The sequence below is a fragment of the Battus philenor genome, unplaced genomic scaffold (genome assembly GCF_028537555.1).
Source record: "Battus philenor isolate CCGP_79_NKW_IND1 unplaced genomic scaffold, ilBatPhil1.0.hap1 SCAF_9, whole genome shotgun sequence".
Taxonomy (NCBI): domain Eukaryota; kingdom Metazoa; phylum Arthropoda; class Insecta; order Lepidoptera; family Papilionidae; genus Battus; species Battus philenor.
Window position 1 is genome coordinate 12,868,969 of NW_027181759.1, and position 12,752 is coordinate 12,881,720.

Genomic DNA, 12,752 nt, shown 5'->3' on the forward strand with positions numbered 1-12,752 from the left:
GATAGTTGAAAGTTTATAATTCTAGAGTAAAACAATTCTTTAATAATCCTGTGATGACAATATTTGTTAAATATTAAACGGTTATAGGAAAATTTAATAATCATGTCACGTTTAAATAATGATTCAGATATAAATTCTACGGAACTTGTCGGAAGTTTACAATAATCACCTAAATTATATTAGTCATCTCGGCAATGCAGATATTTTTACATCATTCTATTCCACAAATCAGCTACATATATGACTTACATAAACCTTAAATAATTCTTTTTGAAACTTTAAAATATTTTTTTACTTAATGCTGGTCACACTGAGGTTTTAATGATCCGATTGTCACTGTCACTGCCAAGTGCGGAGGATAGCGCGCCGTAAATGCTACTGAATATTTTTTATATTAATTTTATGTAATTAACTTAATAAAATAAAAAGCAATATTGTCCACTGGTCAATGATACTGTAATAACTTTATTTTCTGAAAAATGGAAGTCACCCGAAAGAGTTTGTATCCACCCATATGGTCGCTATTGTTTGTTTCGTTTATGAGTAGTATATATTGCCTTTTTTTACAGATTTTAAAGAGTGTCTCCCATTAATTAGTGAGTCTATTGACAAAGCTGATTTCTTAGTTATCGATGCGGAATTCACAGGACTTATAAATGGCCGAGATGTGTCGATTTTCGATTCTCCCCAAGAATACTATTCTACTTTGTTAAACGGAGCCACGGAATTTTTACTTATTCAGTATGGTTTATGTGCTTTTTATTGGGATCACAAAGAGAATCATTACATGAACGACGCCTATAATTTTTATTTGTTTCCACGAGGTCGGCCAGGACCTGAAAAAATGTTTCTTTGCCAGAGCTCCAGCTTAGACTTCTTAGCTTCACAGGGGTTCGATTTTAATAAACTCATTAGAGAAGGTTTGTATAAATTAATATTACTTATGATCAAATTTTGAACTGAAATTTTATAACAACATCATTTAATTTAAATTGTATATAATAATTGCTTAAATAGGAGTAATAGTAGTTCAGAGCACTGTAGTTTATACCATTTTAGATATAAAACAATATCAATAGTTTTAAAATATAATGATTAGCTCTAGAATAACAAAAGTTTGTTTGTAAACATTCTTTTAATCAAAAACTTTTTGTTTGTGTATATTTTGAATTTCTATTCCATTATCTCATTCAGATGATATTTTGTTTAAATCTTCTGGGAAATTGCAAAGGTCTTATTATTTTAATAACTGAATTGTAATAATTATAATTTTTTGTAAGTCATTTACATGGTCCCAAATTAAATAATGTTTGCTGTAGAAGGAAATTTCTTAATAATTTTCTCAATTATTTTATACATTTTCAGGCATATCTTATATGACAGAGCCGACTGAGACTCGGTTACGAGAAAACCTATCAGAGCGCCACAAATCTTATTCAAATGAAAAAGATAACATATCTATACCTGAAGAGCACAAACAGCAAATTGAAGATATATGGTGAGTTTAATTGTTTGCCTTGGCCATGACCTCAGATTCAAATAGTTGAAAATAACCTGAAATAACTAAAACACTAAATTATGGCCTATTTTCTTTTCTGCAATGAATACTTGTATTTTATTTATATTTTAAATTAATTGATATGTTTTTGCTGAACAGAAAATATTAAACCACAAGAATGTAATGTTTATTTTAAATCATAAAACAAAGATATTTATATATTTATGAGAAGCACATGTCTAAAAATCTTAGAGTATATGGATTTCATTAACACTTTCAAAGTAAGTGGATATTTTAACATTAGAGACTTGTGTTAACATCATGGACAGCATTTAGTCCACATATCTTACTTGGAGATTATAATTTCAATTTGATTATTATTGTCTCGGTAAAACTATAAATAATGTTTTTTTAGTAATAGTACGGTTGAAGCATAAAACAAGTTAAATTAAGTTATAGTGTCAGCTCAGAATAAGCACCATGTATTTCAAAACAGAATACAAATATCTTGCCAATATAAATAAACAATAATTTCATACAGATAGAAGGATATAGATATATATGTGTGCTGTGCTTCTTTGTAATAACTTGCTTTATAATAAATAAAATAAACTGAGTAATGAATAAAATAAAATAAATGAATGTAGATTTGTATTTAGTAAAAAGGTTCGTGAATTCCTGGATGAGAATAAAACTGACGAAATGGAGATTGATAGATGCAATGCATTTATGAGGCGGTTGTTATTCCAAGAACTGGGTTCCAGATTCAAACAAGAGGCCTTTGTTGAAACAAAGATATTGGAGAATAAATCTAGGTACAGTGTATTTGTTATATAAATTTTATGATTATTACATTTTAACCTGTATAGCTTAAATTTTGTGAATGTTGTACATATCTTAAATATACAGGTGCATCAGAATTTTTATGTGTTATTAAGTAACTTCTATTATACCACATGCAATGCTTTTATAAGTAAATAAATAAATACTTTCAATCTGTTCTCTAATTTGAAAATCGTAGGACTGAGCCTAATGCCTAAGGACTATGTTTACCTTACCTAGTATGTAAAATAGCAATATTATTTTTTTACATGATACATAAATAAAAGATCTCCTTAAATGTGAATTAATTAAATTATATGTTCAATTTACCATATATGCAATTAATATTTATTTGTTCTTTAAATGTGTGTTTAATAGTATTAAGAGTAAGAAATTATTAGCAATGATTATGAAAAAAAAATGTGAGCTGTAAATCCATTTATTTATTAATATTTGTGTGTGAATTAACTGTTTAATGGGGTGGACAAAATTGGCATATTACCTTTTTCATGAGAAAGCTTTGTAATTTGTGTAGCTAATAAGCCACCCTATATTATAGGAAAAATTGGATGAGAAACATGATTTCATGTAACATTTTATTGGAGGTTTTTTTCAAACAATTTTTATTTAATTTATTTTGTTGCAATGAGTGTAGTGCATATGTATTAAAAAAAAAAAACAACTGGCTAACACAATTCGAGTATGTGATACCTTGTTGGCAATAAATACTTTTTGCTTTTATGTGGAGGTTTGTAAAATAAATATTTCCCTAAAGTAAAACAATATATTTCGTATTTTATTATTATCTAGATTATTTATTAGTTCATATACGAAATATTCATAAAAACGGTAACAATAAACATAAAACCTTGTTAGTAATCCTATTACATAATATGAAAAGGTCAGGAATCAATTGCTCTAACTGCTGTATCATGGATATTGTGAAAGTAACCACAATAAACCAATAGGAGATTATTGAGGGGTCGTCTCAGTTCAAAATATTATTATTAAACTTAATACTTAGTTCATCAGTTTAATGTTAACAGTGATTATTATTTGATGTCCAGGATTCTTAAAGTGACACGAATTAAATCAGAAGACGAAGGGAAGAATAGAGACACTCAAAAGAAGGAGAAAGAGTGGGAGGAGTTTGAAGATGCTGTTGGATTCTCAAAAGTCGCCAGAATGATTAGTCAGTCAGTAAGTTCAAATGAAAAATATATTGCCATATTTTCACCATCATTATCATTTCGGCTATGGGGAAAACTGAATATACATAATACATTTCAATAAGTTTGATAGGAATGTGTTTGCTACAAGCTTTTTCCGACAACCTTAACATGGTCACATTTCAAATGTGGGTTGACATTCTATACTATATGTTCACAAATTTATTATCATGTTGTTTATTCATATTAATTAACAACTAAAAAGTTACACATGACTTTTGAATATTCCCTGTCTCTATGACTATAGAGTAAAAGACTTTTTACTTGCAATGTTATGGGCCGATTGCAGTCCAATAGAAAAAAAAATAGATAAATGTTTTTCTTCATTTATAGTTATTTTTAAAACAAAATAACATTATTAAAATTAGTTTTCTGCTTCTGCAAGAGTTTTGTAATAATATGATATATATGGCATTGTCATTGTAATGCTTTATAGCTTAGACATTGTAATTTATTTACTTTGTGACATGCAAGTTGTATGGTGGACAGAAAATAACTGTAGACAAGTAAGCTTAGATTATTTTTTTAACGTTTATCTTAAAATAAGATTGTCAACATCATGATGATATTATTTCAAATATCTGAATTACTATTAAAATTAATTAAACATTAAATTTATTAAAAACCATAAGGGAAAAAATGAATGTTGCTTCTCAATACATGTTTGACATTATTTTCCCGGGCTTGATAGACACAAAGTAAATACCAAAAGCAAAAACTTATATTGAGTATTTATATATTGATTCATTATGGAGTTTTTCAAAGGGCATTGTATGTACTTGTTGAATAGGCTCCCAATTAATGTCCAAAAAGCTTCTATTGCGATAGGTTACTACTTTGTAAATGACTTCATAGAAGATAACGCAATTAAGAGTGATGTTCTAGCCATTTCAATGTTTATTAAAAAAATTTTTTTTTAAATAATATGTAATATCCCGCTGAGATTGTTTTGCCTGTTCTTCTCAAGTCTAAAGCATTTATCATCCGAGCAGTAGGTAGATTCAATTTGATGTCAATAAGAGATGTAGTCCATTATATGTTGATAAAGAATTTTTGAATTCGAATTTTGAATATACATAATGCGGTTGGCCCGCCCACTAGTGGCGCTAGATAGTTTACATGGCGTTAACAAGTCAAAAGTCAAAGGGCGTTATGAAATACCTTTTTTTATTAACATACATTTTATCTAGCCTTTTAAAATGTTTATATTATTTTTATAACATAAATAAATAATAAAAATGTTTAAATAAACAATCAAAAATTCTAGTAGCGTTTTTAAAAAAGTTAATTTTTAATCTGTGATTGATCATCATCATTATAGCCGTAAGACGTTTACCGCTGAACATAGGACAAACATAGTCATCTTCCTATTTAGGACCCCTAAATTGTAAGATGACGTCATACGCAGAGCTTTATGGTTCACGGGCGCCACCCAGAATCCTAAGGTCCCAGCTGTTTGTTCTACGTGCTATGTGACTTGATCTTGCCATTTTAATTTGCTAGCAATTAGCTACTTTTGTTCGTCTACGAATATCCTTATTCCTGATTTAATCACTCAGAGAGGAATGAGTGTTATACCTCTCCATGGCTAGAGTGATGTGAATTTTGAAAGATAATAAATTGACCAGAATTTTTTTTTATCTGGCATGGTTCATAAAATATGGGAAACTTGTGCCAGGGTTAATAATAAAATTGTGTCATTTGACTGACTAAAATCAGAAGTGTCTTCGGAGGATGTCCACTGGTGGTCATAGACCTCAGAGATTTGGGATCTGGTTAGAAGCAGTCTACATCCAGCATCCTCCGATGACATTAACAAAATCAGTTGTCCATCTTGTGGGAGGATGGTCCACGCTACGCTTGCTGGTTTATGTTCAGAACCATAAGGTGGCGTTTTGTTCAGTGGCCTGCCTACTGCCACTTTAACCTACCAATCCAAATCCAAATTTGTCCAAAAATATGTAATTTGTCAATTTTTTTTCACGATAGATGAAGTTTTGAGTTTTATACAAAATGTGTTATACAAAATAATGATTGTAATTTGAATGTGTAATTTGTGTTTAAGGAAAAGTTGGTAATAGGACACAACATGCTGTTGGACCTCATACACACCCTGAATCACTTCTTCCAACCACTTCCAGCCAGTTACATATCTTTCAAGGAGTTTGCACATGGCATGTTTCCTAGGTGAGATAACTATTTCAAAGTGTTTACACTACATTTTAATATTAAACTGGTGATGGCGAAGGTTCTTAAAGAAGAGATGTGATCCTCACCACGACTACGGGAGGAATACGACGCGAGGAGGTTTTTAGTAAAAACGAACCCGATCTAACCTAAAAATGTCTGTCGACCACATGACTTGATATTATGTCCAGAAACAACTGCATGTTAAGCTTGGATTTCTGTTGATGTTTTCATAATAAACTTTTTTTTTAATTTCATCATAACCATCCAGATACAAATAATACAGACCACAGAGATTTTATTACAAGATTATACATGAAAAACATTTTTATTGATTGGAAATTATACTTAATTACTATTTTACATAATATATCTTGCAGTCACATAAGCGTCAACGAATAGCGCTTTGTATCTTCGAGTTTAGGTTGCATTGATAAGCACGTTCCGGATATTCCTTATGTCTACGCAGACAATGTAGTGCCATGTAACATGACATGACATAGACATATGTAGCCATGTGCAGTGGTATCTCAGGTATAAGGACTTAGAATTGCGATCAAGAGAAGCAAAGAAGAAGTTATTCAAACACTGTTCATTAATTATAATTATAGTTATAGGATAGCCACTGCTCACAAATAAGTTTCCAGAGGATGGGCAGCAGAGATCATTATGGATATATTTTAGGGAGGTCTATGCCATGTAGTGGGCATCTAAAAGTTGAAACGGAGACATTTGTAACATAATATTTAAATATTTGTTCCAGGTTACTAGACACAAAGTATATGTCGAGTTTGCCTCCGTTCAAAGACAAAGTGAACTCCAGCGTTCTACAGCATTTATTTGTGACGTTATCAGAGCCGCCTTTCTCACTTCCCAAAGCAGGTTATTTTAATTTAATTATACATATATAAATAAATGTGTATACATATACACTGGATGATTTGTTATGGGTGTGAATGTTTAGTTTTGTCCTATGTAGGATTTCCCTCCTATGTCTAGAAATTGTAATTAGAAATATAGACTCTATCTATGTTAGAGGAAATTTTGTAAAAATATCAAAAAAATATATATAGTTCATTTGTTCAATCTTTAATACTTTTCCATATATTTCATATAAAGTCATCACCTTGAAATATAAGATGGCACAAAACTAATGTCATAATGAGAACGTGCCTTAATTTTTACAAATGGCGCCAAATGTCACAGTGTTTTGACGTTTATGATATATTAGGCGGACCGGAAAGTAATCTGATGACATATTTTATAAAAAAAAACTGTTTGATTTTACCGCTCCGGCATTGAAAATTTGTATAGGAGATGACAAAAAGTTGTTGATAACTAATGTGAATATATTGTTGATTACAAATAAAAACTTGTTAAAAATGTAGTCGTGTGAATTTAACTTAAGAAAGCGACATTACTTTCCGGCCCCCCTAATAGATATAGAGAATAGAAAATTAATTGTCAACAAACGATGGAGTATATATATTCACATTATGACATTACTTTTTGCACTTCCTGTTATGTTACATTAATTCAATATTTTAATTTCTATATCCAATATTTCTGTCAGTACAAAGTCTGCAGAGACAATATACACAGTAAATAATAGTTAATTTTAATATGCAGCAATCCGAATTTTGGAAACATTTTTTTACTATATTATCATTACCTTAATATCGTTACGTTATTTATTTATATTGATTTTTGGAAAGAAAGATACCATACCTTAATTTATGTATGTATTGGTCTTAGAATCCTTAGAAGGTCGAGGTTATCGGCAAGCTGATGATAAGCTGCACGAGGCAGGTTTCGACGCTTACGTAACGGGGCTTTGTTTCCTGTCGATGCACCAGCACCTGGCCAGGATGCGAGGCGACCATCCCCGTCGGCTGCAAGGCCCCGACTGCGCTGCTCTCAAACCATTCCTCAATAAGTTGTTCCTCGCGAAGACCGCGCATCAAGACTCGCCCTATATGAACCTAAGCGGAGCAGATCGTAAGTAAAAATCTTTATCATAATGATTATTTCCACCATAGGAAGTTCACTACTGGGCATAGGCCTCCCCATAGATTTATAATAATAACAGTTTGTAACGGTTGGTTTTCTTTGAGATTTGTGGTATCTGGCAATTTATTAAATTTGATATCTAACTTATTATTAAATTTGATATCTGACTTATTTAGCATCATTTCTGCTATAGCATGTTCACTACTGGAGTATCTCCAGTAGTGTCGTAGTACTATCGTACTACCCCATAATACCCCATAAACTTACATAACGATCGGTTTCATGCGCCTATATCCAGCTTATTTCGATCTTAACAAAGTCTTTCACGTCACCCCAGAACCCTTCAGGCCGTGGGTAGCCTCGGCTTGAAGAGTTCTGGGGTGACATTAGACTCCTCTAATGCTACGCAGTATCACTTGTCGTGGCAGAAAGCCGCTCTAAGTATCTGTCACCTGAATTGACTGTTGACGAGTTGTCATACATGGGTCATAATGAAATGGAACCGTAATGAATTAGCCGGGCCATATGCTCTGCGCTGTGTGACCTGTCTACTGCTATTTCAACTTATCGATCCACTTAGCTATCTCGTTTACTTGTGTCTGACTATCGTGTTTATATTATGACGGATCTCCTAATCTCTGATCCAATTTCAAAGAGAAATTCATAGCCCGTTGAGCAACTGCAAGCTTGTCTATGAAACTCATATATATACTTGTGTACATATTAATACATATAATAAACTGCTATGTAAAAAAAAGCATTTAAACTGTACTGTACTGAATTTTAAAACATACAATCAATTTTAAAAGTTCATCTAACATTAAATAGTATAAATGTACTATTACAGCAAATAAGATATTTTTAATTACAATACACCAATACCTCACTTTGCGTCGTTTCGTTTTGCGTTTTTTTCGAAATTGCGTCGCTGCTTAATTGGTACTAATTTTCAGTGTGCGTCGTTTTTTTGGAACGTAGCCACGACGCAAAGTGAGTTATTGGTGTATTTGGGAATTAATTATTCTAAATACTACAGTACTAAAAATATATAAATGGTTTTGATTGAGCAGTCTAGCGGTAGAAAACTAAGGCTTTGGTGGACTGGGGAGAACCCCAGAATAGAAATTCTCGGAACTCAATCAAATATAATTCACACTTTCTGCATTGTGATTGCTACTCCTCACAAACAAGTTTCCAAAATATAGGCAGCAGCTTCCCCTGTTTACCATAATACCAACTACGGTTCAACCGTCCTGCCAAGTGAGGCAATTATGATATATCCCCCATAGATATCTTTGGGGAGGTCTATGCTTTGTACTGGGCGCATATGGACTGAAACGATATTAAAAATGATTACAAAAAAAAAAACCTAACCATGTTTGATTGGACCTTATAACAGGGCATATTAGGAACATGTAGCAACATATTATAAGAAGGTTGCCATATGACATTTAAAAGTGTATATTTATTTGATAACACGGAAATGACCTCTTTGTCGAGATTTTGTAAAAATATCCAAATGATAACGATTTTAAATTTTGATTTTAATTGATTGACAGCTACGCCGTCCAGGGATCACGTGTTCCATTTGACATTTCCCAAAGAGTGGCAGAGGAATGATATTAGCCAGCTGTTTAGTGCATTCGGTAAGTTTCTTTAATCTCTATTAGAGTGATAAAAACATGTTTGATACAAAACTATTTATTTATATATCTATTTAATCTCAAATGTTAATGTTATACAGAGACAAAAGAACAAAGTGTGATACGAATGGTAAAATACATCACCACTTATGCTTCCTATATATATGTATACCAAACACCGAGTGAGGGCACGAATCGGTGTAACATTACTCCTGAGGATGTCCCTTGGAGGGGTGAAACACGTTTTGAGTGATTTAACGGTGGTACTGGTGTATTGTTTGCCGCATGCGCATTTATCAGCGGGCTGGCGTGCGGTGCACTTTATTGCACGACTGCTGCTACATAGCGGAAGTAGCTATATATATATTGGTCCTTTTCTTACTTAGGGTGGACTTCTGCAAAGTAACGCCTGAATCTATTAGATATATATATATATAAAGCAACAAATATCTGTCATGTTTGTTAGTCATGGCGTGTGTTTAAACGACGAAATAAAAAAATAGTTGCCGACCTGAATTATTTTATCTATTATCATGCTATTTAATTTTGTCGAAAAATATGCCTCGTTTATTTTCATATAGGTTTGTTGTGCCTGGCAATTAGGACCTTTATAATATATTATATTACCTTACTGACCTTTATTATATATTAGATCTCATTGTCAGTTCGGTCATAGGTTTTCCACAGCTGGAAATAGGCATTCCCCATAGATTTCCTATAGAACCGGTTGGAAGCCATATCCAGTGTCTTCCGGTGCCCTTAACAAGGTCGTCTGTCCACCTTGTGGGAGAACGTCCCACGCTCCAAAACCTTAATACTGTAGGGGACTTCATTTAGTTAACAATCTTAAAATTAGCTTACTTTTCAGAATTTCGCGTTGTTCGACCCAAATTGCTACATCAATGGTTAAGAAAAACGAACGTTTTTTTTTTAAAGTGAAGCGAAAATTTAAAATCTACTAATAAATTTCTTCCAATTATATTTTAGGCAGATACACATTTGAAGAGGTATCGAAGATGGCCTCTATTTTGTTTTGATTGACGTCAAACGTTTGACATGTTTGCTGTGATTTGTATTGGAATAGATAAGTGCAAATTTTACAATTTTCTAACAATTTTTATTTTTTATCTCTATAAAAAGCTTTTACTATTTAAATAAAGACTGAAAAAAAATCATTAGCCATTGTTGGGACGGAATTCGGGTTTTGGGCTTAATAAAGATGAGCCTGACTTGTTCCTAATATACTTCTTACCTTTTCTATTTGCCTTAGTGAAAATCTAATGAAAAAGAATAGTAGAATTGGTCGAATCGTCGTCGAGTTTTGCGCTTAGCAATACATTTAGTATAGAATTTTTATTTAAGAAGGCAACTTAACGTACCAAGAGTTTATTTCTGGAAACGCTGCGGTGAGATAACGATCGCTTAGCGGATCAAATGCCGTTCCGAAGGGACCCTGATCACATACCTAGGCAAGCACTAGAGTGGAATCCTCAAGGAAAGCAAGTCACTACAGAAGTGAAGGCAGTTGGAATGACGTGAAGCAAAGTAAAGTGCGAAGCTCATCACCGTATGGGATGGCGACGTACTGTGGACGCCCTCTACCCCATCTTCGGGACATAGGAATAAATGATCATGATTTGAATATTTTAATGTTATTGTACAGGACCCATAACGGTGCAGTTTTTGGACGACACGTCGGCGCTAGTGGCGCTGTCGCGACGCGAGAACGCACGTTCAGTCGCCAGGACGTTCGCTAATAACACGCGTATTTCACTCGTGCCCTACGCGAAATACAAACTGCTGAACGCTAAGGTAATTTTTTATTATATTAAAGTCCTTTTTTTTTAAGAATGCAGATAATCATTGTTCGAAGACCTAGTCACGCTCCATAACCAATCATACAGTTATTGGAAAGCCAAGTTCACAGTGACCACGTGAAGAACTTTTTTAAGACGTGACTGTGTATTCCTAATGTGAATGGTAACTTTCCCATTGGAACTCATAAATTCTTCCCCACAATATTTTGTGATTTTCACACAGTCACAGACATTATTCATACCATGGCAGAAAACAAACTGTTTCTGGTTATAAAATTAATTGTAATACAAATCGCTTAGTGTGACACGAGGTGATAGATAGGTTTACTCCTAATCAGAGCTAACCAAACTTAACCTAAAATTTGCACAACAATAGAGAAACTATGTTTATTTATTTAAATTTAGTTACTATTGTAAAATCGTTGCTGTATGATTTATTATTTTCAATTCAGGGTTTAGCTTTTGTGACGTAATATTTCCAAGGGAGTAGCAGAAAGTACATTACATAGACATGATATCTAAACAGGTTATCTTAAGTTTTACCTTTATCATGTCTGTTTCTTTTTTTAATTCCGCCCAGTGGGGCTACCCGTAAATACTTTGTAACAATAAATTTACAATAAACGAATACTTTGTAACAATAAATTTACAATAAACGTTTTTACTATTGTCCTTAGACTCCAGAGCAGCTAACGGAGCGAACGCGTGAACCGTCCACTTACCTGGCGACATCTGTGTGCGTAAAATTACCCCGAATCATGATCTCATTCATTAATAATTCTAGTTTCTTTATATATATTAGTATTTCGTGTTTTGTTTGCCTTCTTTATTTCTATTCCAGCGAGTCATTATCGATTTTACGAATGTTTCATTAATCGATTAATCGTTTCAATATTTTATATTATGTTTTGGTGTCATCTACGTTCCTATTCACGCACAAATTAAGTTATTACTTTAGATATAAGATTTTATTTCAGACTGTGTTTCGCAAGGCATGGCTTTTTATTGTTAAATGAATGCAAAGCTTTTTAACTGTACGTGTAATATTTGTTTCACTTTATAAATCAATGTTGTGTGGCCTTTTTAACTTCTAAATGAAGAAAAGACTTTAAACAAGTGTTTATTCAAAGTAAACGACTTTAACTTGAGATTTATAAGTAAATATGACGTCCATTACTAGAACAAAACACTAAAATTTAGTATTTTTGCAAATGCAAGTTGAAATTTAGTTCTGAAGAGGCATTGTATGAAAGCTTAGAGAGTCTTTAAGATTGTTTAGTCCATGAGACGTAGTGGAGATCGGACATACAACTATGTGACTCTAACGAGGCTTAGTAGCTAAGAAAGTTTTTATTTAATTTTAATTTTGAATAAACTTTAAATGTATAATTTTGTTTCATTTATATATGTTGCCCTATACATTTTTCTATCAGTACCCGTTCGAGTCATAATGTTGGATGATTTAGGACATGAATTTAATGCTAGGCTGGTGACAGGATGGTTCATGCTTTCGCCATTATAATGGTTGTTGTGATTGCTTTCTATG

General features: G+C 32.5%; 1 protein-coding gene across 1 annotated transcript in view; it reads left to right on the top strand.

Moving 5' to 3' along the window:
- Positions 1 to 350: 350 nt before the first annotated feature.
- LOC137932338 (poly(A)-specific ribonuclease PARN-like) overlaps positions 351 to 12,752 on the top strand; it is a 44,882-nt gene continuing 32,480 nt past the window's right edge. The window contains exons 1-11 of the mRNA XM_068775940.1: positions 351 to 498; positions 570 to 920; positions 1,366 to 1,498; positions 2,158 to 2,313; positions 3,388 to 3,520; positions 5,615 to 5,736; positions 6,500 to 6,618; positions 7,492 to 7,734; positions 9,306 to 9,392; positions 11,053 to 11,201; positions 11,884 to 11,942. Of these exons, the coding sequence (XP_068632041.1) occupies positions 480 to 498; positions 570 to 920; positions 1,366 to 1,498; positions 2,158 to 2,313; positions 3,388 to 3,520; positions 5,615 to 5,736; positions 6,500 to 6,618; positions 7,492 to 7,734; positions 9,306 to 9,392; positions 11,053 to 11,201; positions 11,884 to 11,942 (1,571 nt within the window). The 5' untranslated portion in view covers positions 351 to 479. The remainder of the gene's footprint in view (positions 499 to 569; positions 921 to 1,365; positions 1,499 to 2,157; positions 2,314 to 3,387; positions 3,521 to 5,614; positions 5,737 to 6,499; positions 6,619 to 7,491; positions 7,735 to 9,305; positions 9,393 to 11,052; positions 11,202 to 11,883; positions 11,943 to 12,752) is intronic.